This window comes from Trachemys scripta, chromosome 22 (assembly GCF_013100865.1).
Source record: "Trachemys scripta elegans isolate TJP31775 chromosome 22, CAS_Tse_1.0, whole genome shotgun sequence".
Classification (NCBI taxonomy): Eukaryota; Metazoa; Chordata; order Testudines; family Emydidae; genus Trachemys; species Trachemys scripta.
The window spans coordinates 11456628-11475994 of NC_048319.1; the positions used below are offsets into that span (position 1 = coordinate 11456628).

A 19367-nucleotide genomic window follows, 5' to 3' on the forward strand; every position below is an offset into this window, starting at 1 on the left:
GTAGAAGGGAGCCCAGGCTGGTGGGTCGGGGGGCTCAGTGGTACCCCAGTTCCAGGTGGCACCCTGGCGGGAACCCGTCACAGATGCACCCTTGAAGCCTGAGTTTAAAGGGGGCGCTGCCACTTTGAAATCTACTCAGTTTAAAACATAAGTTAAATAAATTAGATACTGTGTCTGCCCAGTCTCCCCTGCCAATGATTTTACAATTACCCTTTGCCTTTTTAAAAAATAATCGTGTTTCTCTGTTCCCTGTTGCTGTGTGAAAGATCCACACAGACAGGGAGAAACTGTTTGTCTATACAGGAAAAAGCCTGGAACTTACAATACACTAAGTGCTGTCAGATGTGCTAGGTAAGCAAACTCAAAAAAATATAGTGCTGTTTCTCTAATCTTTCACTTAGACACATTCGGTGTTACTTGTAACAATAGTGTGTTAAAAAAATCAGACAATTTAAGTGATTGAGGCAATTTTGTCAAATCTCTTGCTAAGGCATTGTCTTCTTTCATTCTTCTGTTTATAAATTGATACTTGTGTATGTTTGTAATGCGCTTGGATGCTAGTGCATTAGGTGCACTGTCAGTGAATGAATAAACACGCAGGTAAGACTTACACACAAGGAGCAGGTACATTGAATAAGAAGGGATACATTGTGAGTTTTCTGACTGCAGTTGTACTTTAAATAAAAAAAAACCTTGCTTTCGGTTCTGCTTTTGCACCCCTTTCCCAAACCTCCTTAATCTGAGCCACTTATTTGAAATGTTCTACTATTAATTATTTTCTGCCCTTTAGGGGATTTAAGCTTCACCATTGGAGCTGTGCAAAGCTGTCAAACTCTGCTTTGGGTATTTGCCAGAAGTCACCATTTCCACCAGCACATACTTGTGGTATTTTATCACTAAGTTAAACCTGCTGAGCCAAGCCTTTGTTGGTACGACGAAATCTTGCCATTTTCACAGAAAAACAAAGCCTCTTGTGAAATAATATCATCGTCTTGTGGGAATTGCCTTTCTTTTTCTAGAAATATTAAAGGCAAAGCTCAAAAATATTCTTCCAGTAGGGATCATTTTTTCTGGTAATTGCAGAGGTTGTTGGTATGGTCAGCACTAACACTATAAACAGAAGCATGATGTTAATCTAGCATAGGTGCTCTGACTGTAGCAAAAAGGGCTATTTTTCTGAAAATGTTTCAAACAGCTTCCTTGAACAGTTAGATGTCCAAGACTGATAGTCACTGTAATGAAAGACTGATGTCTTGCTTACAAGTCTTGCATTGCAAGACTTCAGTTGCCCCAAATTTTAATATTTCTGATTCCCCTGCAGCTACCTCTTAGCTCCTTTAGCTGGTGCTGCCTTTGAGAGTGAGATATGTGCTCCCCCTTGAGCGGGACAGATGCAAAAACCAGCCTGTTTTCTTCCAAAATTATAAACTTCCGTGGTAAGAATTGATCAAACAGCAGGGCTCTGTATTCTGAATAAAAAGCATGTTATAGATACACTCCTAGGTTGCCTTTAAACAAAGCATCTATTGATGCAGAATGATTCATTGTAAAATAAGTTTTTAAATCAAATAGGCGACCTTGTACTGGCTGCATTATGTTTAATAAATAATGTCAGTCTTTGTTTACTGTTTTCCTCTGTGTTGCAATAACTAGAATGACCATTATACTGCAGAAGATGCTACAGCCTTTTGCTCCTAGCCTAAATGAAGCTGTTTGAATAACATTGCCATTGCAGAATTGACACCCCCCCTCCCAAACCAACACCACCATCATAACTACAACTAAGGGGGGGGGGTGAACCCTAACTTTCTGTGGAAGCCTGTTCCATGTTTTCTATTCTTCTTGCCCAGAAAAGCTGTTTGTTTTAAGAGGGATTCATTTCAAAGTACACTGGTTTCTTCTGGAATATATCTGAGTTAAGTAAATTTTCTGGTTTTAGTGATCAGCATTTATATTGGGCTATAACATGGTTTTTAAAAGGAATGATTTTTTTCTGTTTTACTTCCTTTTGATGCATTGGAAGATGTATTTTAATATGTTCATTCTAAGATGTATTTATTCTTAAAATAATTTGAATTTTTTTTTAAAAAGTGTCTTGATCATAATTACAATAACAGACAGGGAGTTGCTATCTCAAGTTTGGTTGCCCTGTGATATTCCTGGGAGGAATCTCTGTAACTTCTCATCAAAAAAGAGAAATTTCATTAAGTAATACCTTTAATCTGCCCATTTTGTTTTAGCAGAATTATCATAGGGTTATTATACAGCTGAAATAGCAGAAACTAGATCACTTATTTTGCAGTTATCTTCCTTAACTATAAAGATTTTTCTTAAATGTTTTATGTACTGAACTGAAAGTAACAAATGCAAAAGCAAATGAAGATTTTTTCTTTTTGCATTTAATACAATGGCCAAGATTTTTAAGCATCTAAAGTTAGGTTCCATATTAAGTCTACAGTATGGTGCTTAAATAAAGGCATGTCTACATTACCCGCTGGATTGACAGGCAGCGATCGACCCAGTGGGAGTCGATTTATTGCATCGATGCGATAAATTGACCGGCAAGCACTCCCATCGGCTCCGGTACTGCACTGGAGCGAGAAGTGGAAGCGGAGTCGATGGGGGAACGTCAGCCATTGACTTACCACAGTGAAGACACCGGAGTAAGTAGATCTAAGTATGTCGACTTCAGCTACGTTATTCATGTAGCTAAAGTTGCGTAACTTAGCTCGATTCCCTGCCCCCCTCCCCCCAGTGTAGACCAGCCCTTAGTGGCCTGACTTGAGGCAGCTTATTTAGTTTCCCTTACTCTAGACATTCACTCTTAATGCACTAGAAATACAGCAAAGAGTTTTTTTATCCGCAAACACATCACGACTGAAGGTAACAGCCCTAATTACTATAGTGGAGCTCACTTAAGCAAGTGTCTTATATAGGAATAAAGCTGATCAGATACCACATTTTCTGTGTAATCCAATCAAACCATCCACCGACACACAAAAGAGCTCTTTTAAGAGGAAATCTCACAAGACCCTTGATGTTTTCAGGGTTTATTCTGTAGCTCACAAACTGATCATTCCACTAAAGTAACATGTGTACAAAATAAAATAAACTGATTTGTACATTAGAGTATCACAATACAAACGGCATTAGTCTAAAACCTGGTCAATACATAGGTTTTTGTACTGGTGTAACTGTTTCAGTTAAGGGGGTGGTTTTTACTTATACAGTCCTGATGCTGCCTTACACCACGGTAGTTTAGGGCATGGCTACACTTGTGAGTTAGAGCACATTAAAGCAGCCCTGGGCTCTCTAACTCACGATACGTCCACACTGGCAAGGCACGCAGAGCGCCCGGATTCCGTGGCTGGAACGCTCCTGGTAATCCACCTAGTCAAGACGCAGAACGCTGCACCCTGGCTGGAGCACCGCGGCGCCAGTGTGGATGCCCTGTCTATTAATGCGCTCTGATCGGCCTCCAGAAGTGTCCCACAATGCCTGTTCTAGCCACTCTGGTCATCACTTTGAACTCTACTGCCCTGACCTCAGGTGACCAACCGTCAGACCTGCCTTTTAAATTCTCTTGGAATTTGGAAAATCCCCTTCCTGTTTGCTCAGCCAGGCGTGGAGTGCTCTCAGCGAATCTTTCCAGGTGACCATGCCTCCACGCGCCAGGAGATCCCCAGTATGGAGCAATGGTGAGGTGCTGGACCTCATCAGTGTTTGGGTGGAGGAAGCTGTCCAGTCCCAGCTGTGCTCCAGCCGTAGGAATTGCGATACCTTCGGGCAGATATCAAGGGAAATGATGGAAAGGGGCCATGACCGGGACGCACTCCGATGCAGGGTTAAAGTGAAGGAGCTGTGGAATGCCTACCACAAAGCCCGTGAGGCAAACCGCCATTCCGGTGCTGCTCCCGCGACCTGCTGTTTCTATAAAGAGCTGGATGCGATACTTGGGGGTGACCCCACCTCCACTCGGAGGACCACCATGGACACTTCAGAGCCCAGTTCAACAAGGCAGGAGGAGGAAAGCAGGAGCGAGGGTGCTGAGGAGGAGGGAGACAGCCCAGTATCCCTAGATGCGTGCAGCCAGGAGCTGTTCTCAAGCTAGGGGAAAGGTAGCCAGTCGCAGTGGCTGGGGCTTGGGGAAGGACAAACACCAGAGGAGGTGTCCGGTAAGCGGCTTTTATTTTGGGAAGGAAGTTGTTCGGTGTGGGCTCTTGGGGCGAGGAAGGTTAGGGCTGCATGCATGCCTAGATGCGGAATAGGGCATTGATGTGCTCTCTCACATCGCGGTTATCAGCCTCAGTGATCTCTTCAAAGGTCTCATGCAGAAGCTGGGCAATCCACTTGGGCAGGTTCCTTGGCAGAGCTACTGTGCTCCCTGTCCCAGTCAGGCTAACATGTCCGCGCCACTGTGCCGTGAGGGGCGGGGGGGCCATTGCTGCACGCAGGCAAGCTGCGTATGGGCCAGGGCAGAAGCCGCATTGCAGTAGAAGACCCTTCCTTGCTTCCCAAGTCACCCTCAGCAGTGAGATCTTCCCGGACGAACTCTTGTGGAAAATGTGAGGACAGTGTTCAGTATAGATGCCTCCTGCAGCTGTTAGCTCTCCCCAAGGTACAGAAACCCAGAGGACAATACGGCCGTGAAACAATCAGTCCCCCTTGCCCCGGTGCTTACTCACCATTTTGGGGCTCCTGTGGGTTATGTGCGCTCACTTTAGGATGGGCAAATTCTCCTATTGTGTAGACTGTGCTTGTCTTTAAGTACAGGCGAATCATTGCTCTGTCTGGTGTGAACAATGCTGCCTCTGTTAAGTGTTGCATTTTGGCTTTACAGATGCAACCTTGAGATCTCAGCCATCCTCGTTATCACCGTCCGAAAGACTCCAAAGAATTAGGAAGCGGCCACGTAGAAGCAAAGAGGACATGCTGCATGAAGTAATGCAGCAGTCCCTTAATGAAAATCAAAAAGCGCAGGAGTGGTGGGAGAGTGAAAGGAGGGTCCGCCAGCAGAATGCGGATCGCTGGCACCAAAGCATGGAGTGACTGCTAAGCATCATGGAGCGCCAAGCAGACTGAATACAGGCGCTTGTAGCAATGCAGGTGGAGCACTACCACGCCTGCCCCCACCCCCCTGCAGCCCTTGTCCCAAAACTCTTTCCCTTGTGCCCCCATGTCACCTCCAACCCACTTTCCCTCACATCCGGGTTCTTATTGCCACCAGCTGCATCCAACACCTGTAGCTTCACCACCCAGCCCTGCAAACTACCACCTTTACCCTCTGCACTCAACCCCCATCACCATGCAGTACAGCCATCCTGAAGTGCAGCACTCATTGCACAGCACTCCAGACAGGAAGGCTGAGTATGATAACAGGACATACGCAAATCTGTGATTGAACCGTTCCCCACCCCACCCCCCTTACCCTTTCTGTTTCCCAAGCAGTTGTGTTTCTTTTCAATAAATGCATTTGAAAACATTCTTTATTATTGCATAAAGTAAAAGATACCTTAGCCCAGGAGAGCAGCAGGCACTGCAAGTCAGCGTAGCAAACACAGATTCCTACTCACATTGGAACCACTGCACTTCACTCCCATGCAGGCCACCAGACATTACTGGTGGCTTTCAACCTCAAATTGCTCCCTCAAGGCATCCCTAATCCTTGCAGCCCCCTCTAATAGCCCTGCTCTCTGGCTGTTCAAATTCAGCCTCCAGGTGTTGAACCTCCAAGTTCATCTTTCACCCTTCCCTTCACAAATGTTATGGAGGGTACAGGATGCGGATATAACCATCTATCCCATCTATCGCCCCTCCGCAGTTAAGGAAATCCATTTGTGCAAAGTCATCCACAATGTCATGCACGTTACCCAGAGTCATGGTTCATCTGAGCAGGATGCGATTAATGGCCTTGCAAACTTGCATCAACACGATTCCAACGGTCGACTTCCCCACTCCAAACTGGTCAGCGACCGATCGGTAGCTGTCTGGAGTTGGCAGCTTCCAGATTGCAATAGCCACCCGCTTCTCCACCTGCAGGGCAGCTCTCAATCTCGTGTCCTTGCGCCGCAGGGTGGGGGCGAGCTCAGCACACAGTCCCATGAAAGTGGCTTTTCTCATCCGAAAGTTCTGCAAGCACTGCTCGTCATCCCAGACTTGCATGACGATGTGATCCCACCACTCAGCGCTTGTTTCCCGAGCCCAAAAGTGGCTTTCCACGGTGGTGAGCATGTCTATGAATGCCACAAGCAATCTCGTGTCATATGTGTTACGCGAGTCGACATCGTCGTCGGACTCCTCACTGTCAGTTTGTAGCTTGAGTAACTCGACTGCCATTCGTGACGTGCTGGCGAGGCCCATCAGCATATTCCTCAGCAGTTCGGGATCCATTCCTGCAGACCGAAAGGGAAGACCGAGTGTGCAGTACAAAAAACATTGAAAGATGGCGCCAAATGTGGACGGAAGCACAGGGATTGCTGGGATGTGAAGCAATGCATCACAGGGCGTTGGGACAGGACCCAGAATGCCCCTCCCCTCCCTCCCCCCCTTCCCATAAGCCACAGCGCCAGAGTGGGAAGAGGTGCTCTGTGAGATAGCTGCCCATAATGCACCGCTCCCAATGCCGCTGCAAGTGCCGCAAATGTGGCCACACCACTGCGCTTGCAGCTGACAGTGTGAACACACTGCAGCGCTTTCCCTAACTGCGGTCCCCGATGGCTGGTTTAACTCACAGCGCTCTACATCTGTAAGTGTAGCCATGCCCCAAGTCTCTTCCCAGTTCTTTCTCTTTAGACTGAGGCCTGGTCTACACTTAAAACGTATACTGGCATCAGGGGTGTGAACCCTGCCACTCTCCACCCCCCACGCAACATAGCTATGCTGACAAAACCCCCAACGTAGATGCAGCTAACATCGTTTGGGGAAGTGTTGTTCTCTGCTGGCATAAAAAACTCCTCCTGTTGGTGTATGCTGCGTCTACACTAGGGGGCTATACCCACACAGCTAGGCCAACATTAGCTAAGTTGGCATAGGCTCTGTAGTGTGGACATAGCCTGAGAATTTGGTCTCTGTCTACCTTTGGTTTTATGTGCCATCTCCCTTGGAGGTGTCTTCTGCTTTGGAGAAGGGAACACTGAGGCCTGATCTACACAGAATCATAGGATATCAGGGTTGGAAGGGACCTTAGGAGATCATCTAGTCCAACCCCCTGCTCAAAGCAAGACCAATCCCCAGACAGATTTTTGCCCCAGATCCCTAAATGGCCCCCTCAAGGATTGAACTCTCAACCCTGGGTTTAGCAGGCCAATGCTCAAACCACTGAGCTATCCCTCCCCACCTTAGCTGCACCTATCATTGGTGTACACAGCGCTAGTTCGATGGAGGAGTTGTTTTGCTGACCTAGCTATGGCTTCTCGGAGAGGGGAGAACCCTTCCCATTGCAGTGTGAGTGTCCACACTGAAGTGCAACAGCGCTGTTGCCGTAGCATGAAATATAGTCTTAGCCTGAGACTCTCCATAACCACCTTTTAAAATCACTGTAGGACTCACTCAGCCCTTCCTCCTCCCGAGGAAGGTAAATTGAGTTCAGTTCACACTGTGTAGCTGTCTTTTTGGTTAGGTATTAAGCACCAGGTGTGGATGTGAAAGATTTTACGGCTGGTAGATTGCCACCCTTACCCAAAGATGGCTGCGTTGCAGAAGCGCTGTCTATATTTGGTTTGTAAAGCACTTTGGGATCTTTCGGGGGGGAGGATGTTATGTAAATGCAAAATAATATTCATTCTTTCAAAGTAATGCCCTGCGTTCTGAACGTTGAAGACAGTTTGAGCTGTCACTCGGAACATAGTGACATACCGCTTTTGCCCACACAGTCTCTGCGCTTTCAGACTAATTATTTTGTAAAAAGCTTTGAGAGACTTGGAGTATGAAAGGCATTTCATAAAACTAGTCTCTATTCCACCCACTCACGGGCTCATTCTGTACGGCGCTAAGCATCCTCGGTTCTTACTTTCAGTGGGAGATAAGGAAGCTCAGCACCTTTCAGAGGAAGCACACAACCTTGTATGGTTAGGCTTGTAGGTGTTTGAGGAAGAGATGGAAATTGCCCATATCAACTTGTTCAGTTTTTTTCTTTTTTTTTTTTTTTTTTTGATTCTATGACTCCTTTGCATCACTATTAGGGCCCTGATTTTCATCTCCTTTATGTACCCACCTGTGAGAGCCAGCATTGTTACTGTCCCTCTGGTGAAGGAGAACAGGCCAGGGCTGCTTTAGAATAAGAGCATCTAGGTTTTACAAGAGCACCGATTTGTCAGCAGCCAGAGGGCTGCGCCCAATTTGCGTAACTTACCTGCAGCTTCAAATAGTCTGTAAAACTGACTGTGTTTTATTTATAGTAGCAAGTTCATCACAGCTCAAATTGTGAAGCTGTGTGCCAAAGTGTCGTATTCTGAACCTGCCACTGAAAAGAGTGCCAAATTTGGATACCCTGGTTTTGAAGGCCGGGGAGAGCACCTATGGATTTGCCAATGCTGCATGTGTGAAAGATATAAAACCTCGTTTTTCCGCAGGGGATGGGATAGGCCTGTGGGAGTGGCTGGAGAGGAATGTGTGTTCCTGTTGTTGAAGATCTGGCAGCGAGGAGAGGCGTGGGTGTTTGACAACCAACTATCTGTGCGTCTTCCTCTGTCCTCTGGGTTGCTGCTGCTTCTTCTGCTAGAGCAGCCCCATCCATTGGCTGACCTGTCATTTTGGAAGTGTATCGTGTTGCAAAGGTTACTCCTGTTGCCATGTTTTCATAGGGTGGAACTGCACTTTCCAAAAGTGCAGGACAGTCAGAAGTAACAACACAACGTTGCCAAAATCCATTCCATTTCTAAGGTGCACAGTAGACACCCCCACTTTTAAATGCCGTCCCTTTTCCACGCTGCCTGAGAAGCAATGTCACGTTTGCTCATGCTGTGAGCAATATGACTAACTTGGCAATAGCCAGCAAAAAACGTGTATAACAGGACTTTGGAAACAGATTATTACAGGGGTGAGCAAACTACGGCCTGGGGGCCGCATCTGGCCATTCAGACATTTTAATCCGGCCCTCCGGCTCCCGCCGGGGAGCAGGGTTTGGGGCTCGCTCCGGTCAGGGAGTGGGGTCGGGGGCTTGCCCTACTCCTTGTGTACCGTGGCTCCGCGCAGCTCCCGGAAGCAGCTGCATGACCCCCCTCCGGTTCCTACATATAGGGGCAGTCAAGGGGCTCGCCACTGTGCCCCCACCCCAAATGCCGCCCCCGCAGCTCCCATTGGGGCAATGGGAGCTGCAGGGGCGGGAGCTGCAGTCGGGGCAGTGTGCAGAACTGCCTGGCTGTGCCTCTGCGTAGGAGCCAGAGGGGGGACATACCGCTGCTTCTGGGAGCTGCTTGAAGTAAGCGGTGCCTGGAGCCTGCACCCCGACCTCCTCCCATGCCCCAGCCCATATGCCCCTCCTGCTCTCCGAACCCCTTGATCCCAGCCCGGAGCATCCTCCTGCACCCCAAACTCTCATCCCCACCCCAGAGCCAGCACCCCTAGTCAGACCCCTCACCCCCTCTCCCCCGCACCCTAACCGCCTGCCCCAGCTCGGAGTCCCCTCCCACACTCTGAACTCCTCATTTCTGGACCCACCAAGAGCCTGCACCCCCCCCCCCCCAGTCCTCACCCTCTTCTGTACCCCAACCCCCAATTTCGTGAGCATTCATGGCCTGCCATACAATTTCTATATCCAGATGTGGCCCTTGGGCCAAAAAGTTTGCCCACCCCTGGATTAATAGTGTGAGAGTAGACTGACAAATTTTGATCTTTCAAAGAGTTCATTACCTAGGATTTATCTCCATCCTATGATAGGGATTAAAAAAAATCATTTATCCTGGGAGTGGAAAGCATAATTGCCCTGTTCTGTACACTCCCCTGAAACTCTGGTATGGTATGGTATCGGAGACAGGACACTGGGCAAGATGGACCATGGTCTGACCAAGTATGGCAACTCTTATATTCTTATAATTGGCCATAAACAATAAAAGCCATGAAAGAAGATTGTCTCTTCTAGTTTTGAGTCAGTTGACAAGATTAAAACCTAAGTTAAGTCTTCGCATTCGTGCATTTTCCATTTTTGCAGTTTGTTCTAATGTACTGCCTTGAGTAGCCCTTGTTCAGGAAGCAACATGAAAAACCATCTTGTTTTCCATCACTGCAGAGCACTGAGCTCTAGCCATGTTCTGCACAAAGGCTTAGCCAGTGGTTTCTCAAACTCATTATTTTTACTGATTTACTTTTAAAATACATCCTGTTTTCAGTATAAACTAGTAAGTTTTTCTTAAGTTAATGTCGTGAGTTCAGCAGAATCATTTTGATTGCGATCTTGGTTCGTTTTTTAGAAACGTATGGGGATGAACAGGCCAGTTTAGTAGCACTTAGTGGCCCTGAATCATGATTGTTATCATGAACTTCTGTTAATTACAGAGGAGAAAATTATCTTTTTCTGTGCCTGGTGCTTAGCGAGGGAGCAAGTTGCTTGCTGACTACATAATTGCCACAAAATTATGTACACTGGTTAGCATACGGGTGCCTTGTGAGCAGATAAGACATCAGTCTATGCTTTACTGATTTTCTTTGACTTTAATGTCTCAATTGAAAGTTGCTATCTCCTACTTGGATAAATAGATGTAAAATTTTCAAGTGATGTGCAAACTACTTATACAGCAAGAGTAAAAATGCATTCATCAGAAAAATCTCCCCAGCAATTCTTTCTTCTCTATTTCTATGTAAAAGATCAAATGGAGTGGTAGGATATCACTGCAATTAGTCTAAGTGCCAAGGTGGATTGTTCAGAGTCTGCATGCTCCAAGATTCTCAGACAGTTTTAATGTTATAATTATCTGAGGAAGTTGCAACATCTGAAAAGAGATTTGTGGAAAGACAAATGTCAAACATTTCTGGTTATCTTTTAAATTTTGTGAGCGTACTTAATACACTGCCTTAATCGCCTTGCTCTATGAAATTGAAGTGTAGTTTTATCTTTCTAAAGGACCCGTTAATGGTGGTACTTTGTTCCATTTCAGTGACTTCTGTGTCACATTTGCTCAGTTTATCAGCCAGGGTAAGGTTTTCTCCCTCCCAGTCACAAACCTCAGTGGACTGCAAGTGAAATTGGGAGATGTTTGGTGCTTCAGACACTGGCATCAGCGGTAAAAAATAATTAGAACTTGGTTGGCAATTTTTGTCACAATAAAATACAGTTCTTGTGCAACCATGTTAGCTCTGCAGTGCTTACAGTAATAAAAATAATTTAAAAACTTTTTACATTAAGTAGCTAGGACACGGCGAAATAGGAGGAGCAGATATGTGTAGTAACAAGATGGAGTTTTAGTTATCATTTTGATGAAAACTGAATTTTAAATTCACAAATGAAAATTTTACCTATAGAGCTTTTCAAAACAGTAGTAAGTTATAAAGGCATTGGATTCACAACGGTGTATTATTCATTGGCTTTAAGACCAGGAGCGACCATTGTGATCACCTAGTTTGACCTCCTGCTTCACACAAGCTGGAGAACGTTGAGCAGCTAGTGTGTCCCATTCCACATGCAAGAGCATGTTTTTGGTTGGTTTTTTTGTTGGTTTGTTACATATCTTTCCAATGCCGGGCTCTGATGATAGTGGAGCTTCTCTTTTAGACTTTAATAGACATTTCATACATAGTCAAAGATAATCTTACTTTAGAAAAATTGCTGGATCTAAGATACTTTTTTTTTTTTCCTCCCCTTACAGAGCTTGGTTATGATCCATATAACCCTGAGCTTCCCAAGCCTTCGACCCAAATAGCGAATGGTGCTTTGGGTGACATTACAGTGTCAACCCCTAGCATTCTGCAGCTGGAGTTGGTCAACAAGGCCATTGAAGAGGTAAAATACGAAGTTGAGAGAGAGCAGAAAAAGTATGAGGAGCTATTGGAGACAACAAAGGAATACAGCACATCTGAGGCTACTTCGCTTATTTCCAAAACACCTGTATCAGCTGCTGTGACAAAAACAGACTCTTTAGAATATAACCCAGGTAGCTATAACTTGAATAATAACACAGACTACAATCCTACGCCTTTGGCTGCTGCTAGTTCAAGTAAATACACCTTGGATACTTTTGATAATGCAAAATCCAAAGGCAGTTCATTGGAATACGTTCCCAAGGTTGTGGCTCAGCCTAAAAAATACAGTAGCGTTGTCACGAACAATAAGTATGTGATTGATGACTCCAAGCCTTCTACGGACTTGGAATATGACCCTCTTTCAAATTACTCAGCAAGGCTTTTGAGCAAAGCCTGCACAAAGGAGCAGAAGGGGACCAAAAGGAGAAAGGTCTCTAGTCATGGAGAATCTTATTCTCCTTCACGCAAAAAGCACTGTAATGTATCCAATAACTATGGAACGTATGCCAAATTCTCTGACTCTGAAGAGGATGTCGACTTGGAATACCAGCCAACCTCCGTTAGCCGTTTACAATCTAAAGTCAGTTCTGAAAATGAATCAAGTGATGGGTTGTCCATCAAAGAAAAGAGCACCAAACTGGAAGACCTAAATTCCCGGGAGATGAAAGAAATGGCAGTGCAGTATGACATGGAAGATATTGAAAGTCCACAGAAAAATCTTGTCAAAGACTTGTCGGAGAAGAATACAAAATTGGCAAAGGCATCTTCTGGCAAGAATGATCAGGATGTTGAAGAGAAAGACAGCAAAGAGATTGCAAAAGACAAAATGAAAAAGAAAAAAACTGATGGCAGGAAGCCCCCTTGCCACAAAGAGATGGGCAAGAAGGAGAAAAGTAAAAACACAAAGAGAGAGAGAATAGTCAAGAAAGAAGAAAAATTAAAAATTAAAAATGGAGAAAAAAACTGTAAAGAGAAAAGTATCAAAGCAAAACCAGACGGGAATTCGAAGAAATCTGAAAAAGAGAAATTGGAAAAAGTGGCTAAGAAAGAGAAGTCTAAGTCCACCAGTTGTGCAGCCAGCTCAGGGAAGAGCAAGAATGAGGGGCTCTGTAAGGGAGCTAGCACAGAGAAGCCGGAAGGTAGCAAGAAGGACTCCGTGCTAAAGGCAGCTGATCTGAAAAATGGCAAACAAGCCTCTAGTGATAAACACAAAGACAAAGGGGGCAAGACTTCTGCCTCTGATCGTCCAAAAAAGAAGGCAAGCCCTGCGAAAGTGGGGAACTCAAAAGGCAAGTGTAAGCCGAAACAGCGGACGTTGAGCCACGTTGACCTATTTGGAGATGAGAGTGGGGAGGAGGAGAAGGTGGGCCAATCTCTGGCTCCATTTCCAAACATGAGCTCAGACTCCGATGGAGATGATGGCTCCTATGGTTTTCAGAGTGATAATGAAGGGACAAAGAGCATTCAGCGCTCCAAGCTGTCCAAGTCATCTTCATCCTCCTCAGCCTCTGATGACATTGATTATTCCGTCCTGGAGAAAGATTTGGATTATGACTCTGACCCCATGGAAGAGTGCCTCAGAATTTTTAACGAATCCACGGATGTGAAAACAGAAGACAAGGGGAGGCTAGGGAAGCAGGTAATGCTCATTCTGAATTCAACACTAGTCCGTCATTCCCCTGCCTCCAAATCTAGATGTTAAACCAACTGCCTTTAGTGTCCTGTACCATTTCATAGCCCATAACCAATATTTAGTTGAATATTGGGATATTCTCTAGTTCAGGGGTTCTCAAACTTCATTGCACTGTGATCCCCTTCTGACAACAAAAATTACTACATGACCCCAGGATGGGGGACCAAAGCCTGAGCACGCCCGAGCCCGGCCACCTCAGGAGGGGGGACAAAGCTTGAGCCCCCCACCACCCTGTGCAGGTGGGCCAAAGTCGAAGCTCAAAGGCTTCAGCCTCAGGTGAGGGGGAGGGGGGTCTGTAACCTGAGCCCCGCCACTCAGGACTGAACCTGTCGGGCTTTGGGGCTTGGGCTTCAGCCCCAGACCCAGCAAGTCTAATGCCAGCCCTGGTAACCCCATTAAAACGGAGTCACGACCCACTTTGGGGTCACGACCCACAGTTTGAGAACCGCTGATCTAGTTCAGGGGTAGGCAACCTATGGCACGCGTGCCGAAGGCGGCACGCGAGCTGATTTTCAGTGGCAGTCATGCTGCCCAGGTCCTGGCCACCGGTCCGGGGGGCTCTGCATTTTAATTTCATTGTAAATGAAGCTGCTTAAACATTTTAAAAACCTTATTTACTTTACATACAACAATAGTTATATATTATAGACTTATAGAAAGAGCCCTTTTAAAAACGTTAAAATGTATGACTGGCCCATGAAACCTTAAATTAGAGTGAATAAATGAAGACTTGGCACACCACTTCTGAAAGGTTGCCAACCCCTGATCTAGCTGATACTTTTAAAGGGACCCTCTGAAAGCCTATATGTTTGCCATTTTAAACTCTCATAGTTCAATTCCTGCATAAGGATTCCCATCCATCCATACATGAATAGTGTAAACTCTTAAGTGGCGGGAAGAATTATTCAGCATGATACAAAAGATATTTGGAGGAATGGGATGAAATAAAGAAAAAAAACATTTATCTTAAAAGCTGCATAACAGTGAGGTCCCTATGGTTGTGGCATAGTCTCCTGATTAAGTGTAGAAAGCCCCGTCCATGGAGACATTTAAAACTAAGTAGGGCAAAGAACTAGAAAACACGCTGTCAGTAATAATCCTTTAGTGGCCTCTGGGATGCTAGGGTAGAAATAAATTAATCTTATCCTCCATCTTTTTGACATCTGAGTTAACGAGACAATGAGAACAAACCCTCAGCTAAATGTGTGGCTGGCTGTAAATGAACAGAAGCACTTGATTTCATGTCAAACATAATGCTGTTAAATTTTCTATTGGGGATCACTTCATTTGCACCATAGCAGGTGTTTCTGGAAATCAAACTGGGAATAGACTCTAGAAAAAACCTGACTTCCTTTATTCAAAGAAACACCGAAAACCTTTATCATCATTATTCTCTTTTAGGCACATCTGATTGCAATGGAGCGTACCAAAGAGTTACATTTAACTGAGACAGGTGTATTGTATGGGCTCACTATGTCCAGACTAAGGCTTCTTTGATGAAGTTGAGATAACTAGATGCATTTGGCATGTGTTGAACAAAGCATGATATTAAAAGACAAATGCTCCTAAGCACCTGAGAAGTTGCTGATTGGCTTTGACTGAAGCCACAACTGCTGTATGGAGAAGAGAATTTTGCCCCATGAAAGACTGACTGGCTAATACAGCTTCTGATTCTAGATATTACTTGCTGTAATGGCACTGATCAGAGCCTAATGTTCTCTCTTGCTGACAGGTAATGACATACGTGACACTGATGTTAGGGCCTTGGTGGAAGAAATTATAAAGGAGGTTTCCCTGTTACTTGATTCTGCTGGTTTAATAGTTCAGAAGAAAATAATAACTGTTTAAACACAGGCATTCTTTTGATGGTGTTTAGGAAAGGGTAGGTGAGAGTTGTTTAATTGTCTGTGTTCCCATTGTCAAAAGCCTCACGCTTTAATAAGAAGGTCCCAACAATAGCAATAAACTCTACGTTGCCAATTTTAAATGAAAGGAGTTTAACAACATGCCAGTTTGTTTATAGCAAGGAAGGTTTGTCGTCTTCTTCGAGCTTTCCAAATGTTGCATAGTGCAAAAATGGTGGAGTTCTTATAACTCTTATTCCCTTGAAAAAGTACTGAAATGAGAGCTCTAATTCACTTCAATGAAACTGTGCAAATGCAGTGTTATGGCACAGAATGGAAATGTTCATAGGGCAACATTCTCACAGCAACTAACTGGTCCTTGCACGCACAGCATTTTATAGTCCTTCATCAAGGCTTTAATTTTCCCTTTTTGGAGAAGGCTTCCTTCCCTTGCACCCCATAGCTATTGAAGATTAAGAGGAGAGAAGATTGGTCTTTTAAGAGGGAAAGATACCTCTGAGTAGGTGCTTATTTAGGTGTGTTCTGCTTTAAAAACCAGCCCGGAGCCCCAGATCTCAGTGAGTTGTTAATTTTGAAGGTATTTATAGGGCCAGATTTTTAGAAGAGTTCAGCACTCAACAGCTCCTATTTAGGAATCTAACAGGATCCATCCTGCTGGGATTATCTGCATTTATCTCATCTAACCCGTTCCTTGTCATTGCAGGCGCCTCGGACATAGGGCTTTCCTGTTCTCTGCCGGTGGCACACAGTTTAGTCTCTTGAGGACTGAAATGCTTTGGTCTAACTCAAGTATTTGGGCTTAATATAGGGGTCTCTGGATGGACTCTAATGGCTTGTGATATGCAGGAGGTCAGGCTAGATGATTTAAAGGTACCTTCTGGCCTTAAACGCTGTGGAACTCTATGTGGTCAGATTTAAGAAAGAAAAAAAAATCTTCTGTTGAGGCCCCTAAATAATTAGGACCTGACCAGTTTTGAAAACCTGGTCAGGAATGTCACAGTGGGAACTGCTGGGTGCTGAGCGCTTTTGAAAATCCGGCTCTTGTTTAGAGGCTTAGGTAAGAACTGAGCTTTTCCTAAGATCACGTCTATAGCTTTGTCTAAACGAAATTTCTTTGTGAATGTCAAATTTAGCTCCTTTGAGAACTCTGCTCGTGGCTCTTTTAGAGTGTTAAAAATAAGAATGATCAGAGCACGGAGACGGCTCTAAAATAGTTAATATGTGCAACACTCATTGTACATGCCTGTATAACTCAACCAGCTAAACGGAGTTTTATCAACATTGCTAAACAGGTTGGTTTGTTTGCTGGGAACAAGTCTGAGGAGTCAGCCCAAAAGTGGCTTTTTATCTGGCAAATCAAAGGTACGTCTACACTTACCGGAGGGTCTGGCGGCAGGCAATCGATGTTCTGGGATCAATTTATCGCGTCTGGTTTAGACGCGATAAATCGATCCCGGATCGATCCCGGAAGTGCTCGCCGTCGACGCCGGTACTCCAGCTCGGCGAGAGGAGTACGCGGCATCGACGGGGGAGCCTCCCTGCCGCGTCTGGACCCGCGGTAAGTTCGGACTAAGGTACTTCGAATTCAGCTACGTTATTAATGTAGCTGAATTTGCATACCTTAGTCCGAAGTGGGGGGTTAGTGGGGACCAGGCCCAAGTGTCTGGAAACAGGAGCGTTAAAAAGCATCTTCTCTACTGCAAAGCTGTTGTTCTATCCTGGGTTTCTGCCTCGTGAACAAAGCATCTCTGCATTTGGCACCACAGTCCCTCGATGGATTTGTCTTGTATATAGCTGCAGGGGTGCCTTGTTTCTTAAAAGCAGAATACTGACATTGAGGCACAGTGCGCTGCAGCTTTTCAGGGCCTGCTCGGTGAGAGATCATTATGTGGGACCAAGAAATTAACTAATCTAGAGTTTAATTAAATTCCTTGGCTTTAAAAATGTTGCTAACACATTGAGGTACGTAAGTGGTTGGCAGGTAAACAGCACTGTTGAAGCATTCAATCTTTAAGGGCGGCCAATAGAATAGTGTCTGTAATAGATTATACCAAGGCATCCTATTGTAAGATCCGTGAATGGGCTGCATGGGTGGGAACAGTAATGCTGTTATTCATTTGCTTCACTGGTGCCTCTTATTTTGAAAGCTGGTTCTCTTTCAGTAGTTTAGCAGCTGGTAGTAGTTTGTACTCACCTGCTGTCTGGAAGCAATTTCCCTTTATGGTTCCATTATCCCAGAGGGAGGCTTTCCAAACATCCCCATGGAGCAGAAACTTGAGTCGATTCCATTTTGGAAGTTTGCTCTTTTGTTTTGTAGCCACTGAAAGAAGAGGCAAGTGAAGAAAAGATGGATGACGCTTTAACCACTCTATTTCCTGGCCAAAAAAGGAGGATCTCTCACCTTGCCAAGCAAGGAAACGTAAGTGTAAACCTCATTAACAAGAATACAATTTGGAGAAAGTGTTAATAAGATTTCTTTCCCATCATATGACCACAGTGTATTAGGAAACCGCACAGGCTGTAGGTGAAACGACCAAAATATAGGGAAATTGACTGTGATATATTTGCAGTGGAACCCTGTTACATGGAAGTTCTTTCTTTTCCCCTGTGAATAACTTCACTCCGAAATACAGTTTGACATCCAGTAAAGTTAATGGCAAAACTCCTATTGGCCTTCAGCAAAAACAGGTACCAGCCCTGTAACTGGAATTGCATTCTGCATGTTGTGATGCACTGAGACAGTCTAAGATTTTCGTGTTCCATTAGTATAAATGTAGCTTCATTAGATCAAAGTTAACTGTACACCGGTTACCCTGGGTATATAAGAGAGCTTATTAAGTTTTTGTCTTGCGAAAGCAAAAAGGCTAACATAACATATTTGCCTGAGTCTGAAGCACTGCAAATCTGAGGGGTTGTTTTCCTTGTTTGTCTTTGCTCCATTTTAACCAGCTGAGTGTCTCATTTTACATCTTTTTTCTACACATCTGAATTTAAACTATCTTCAGAAAACAAGAAAATAGGCCATAAAGAATCATAATTTTCTTTCATTCAGATTTTTCATTTGTTTGCCATAGTTTTTCCCTCCAGCTGCTGAAGACAGATTATTCAGTTTTATATTGCAGCAGGAGAAGAATGAAGGTTTAAGCATTGATCTAACCAGGATTTCCAAAATGAATTGTTCTTCCTTTCCACACAGTCTGGAAAAGGGTGTTTTTAACCTTTTAAGCCCTGAGGTCAGTGCAGTGCGTTTTTGTTAATTACATATCTTCAGCCAGTTCGCTTGTTTGATAAGGCTCTTTTTTTATAAGCTAAGGAGATAAGAGATTGAAGTAAATGGGTTGGAAATTCATTAACACAAATATTCATTGTAAATATGTACACGTTAGACATTTATGTATCTTTAGATAAAGGTTCTTAATGCAGCTTCTGACCCCGAAGCACTTTTCAGAGATGCGAGGTAGTCATAGTACAGTCATTGTCTAGGCAAACAGCAGTTTTGGTGTGCTCAGCAACGGTTTGCACCCAGACTTGGACATCAGAACCTGATCTATAAAGAGAATGTTGCCTAGGAGGTGGTGGTATTGCCTGCTGCTTTCATGTCGTGCCATAGGACCCTTAATGTCTTCCGTTATTGTCAGAAAACATTTACTATGTGTGTGCATGTAGAATTAGATTCCCGATATTGCTACATGCATCCAAATGGTATTGTATGCATTGTGTTCCTTGCCACTTACATCTCAAGAACTTAAGTAGAAACGGAAGAAAAAGAGGGTGTCTTTTAGTTGCGTTTTCGAGCGCGAGAATGAAGAGATTGGTGAGGAGGTAGAAAGCCATTCACATCCAGTTCAGTAGTAATC

At 44.6% G+C, this 19367-nt stretch overlaps 1 protein-coding gene across 1 annotated transcript in view; it reads left to right on the plus strand.

Moving 5' to 3' along the window:
- REXO1 (RNA exonuclease 1 homolog) overlaps positions 1-19367 on the plus strand; it is a 62430-nt gene that overhangs the window by 3202 nt on the left and 39861 nt on the right. The window contains exons 2-3 of the mRNA XM_034755083.1: positions 11799-13591; positions 17828-17929. Of these exons, the coding sequence (XP_034610974.1) occupies positions 11799-13591; positions 17828-17929 (1895 nt within the window). The remainder of the gene's footprint in view (positions 1-11798; positions 13592-17827; positions 17930-19367) is intronic.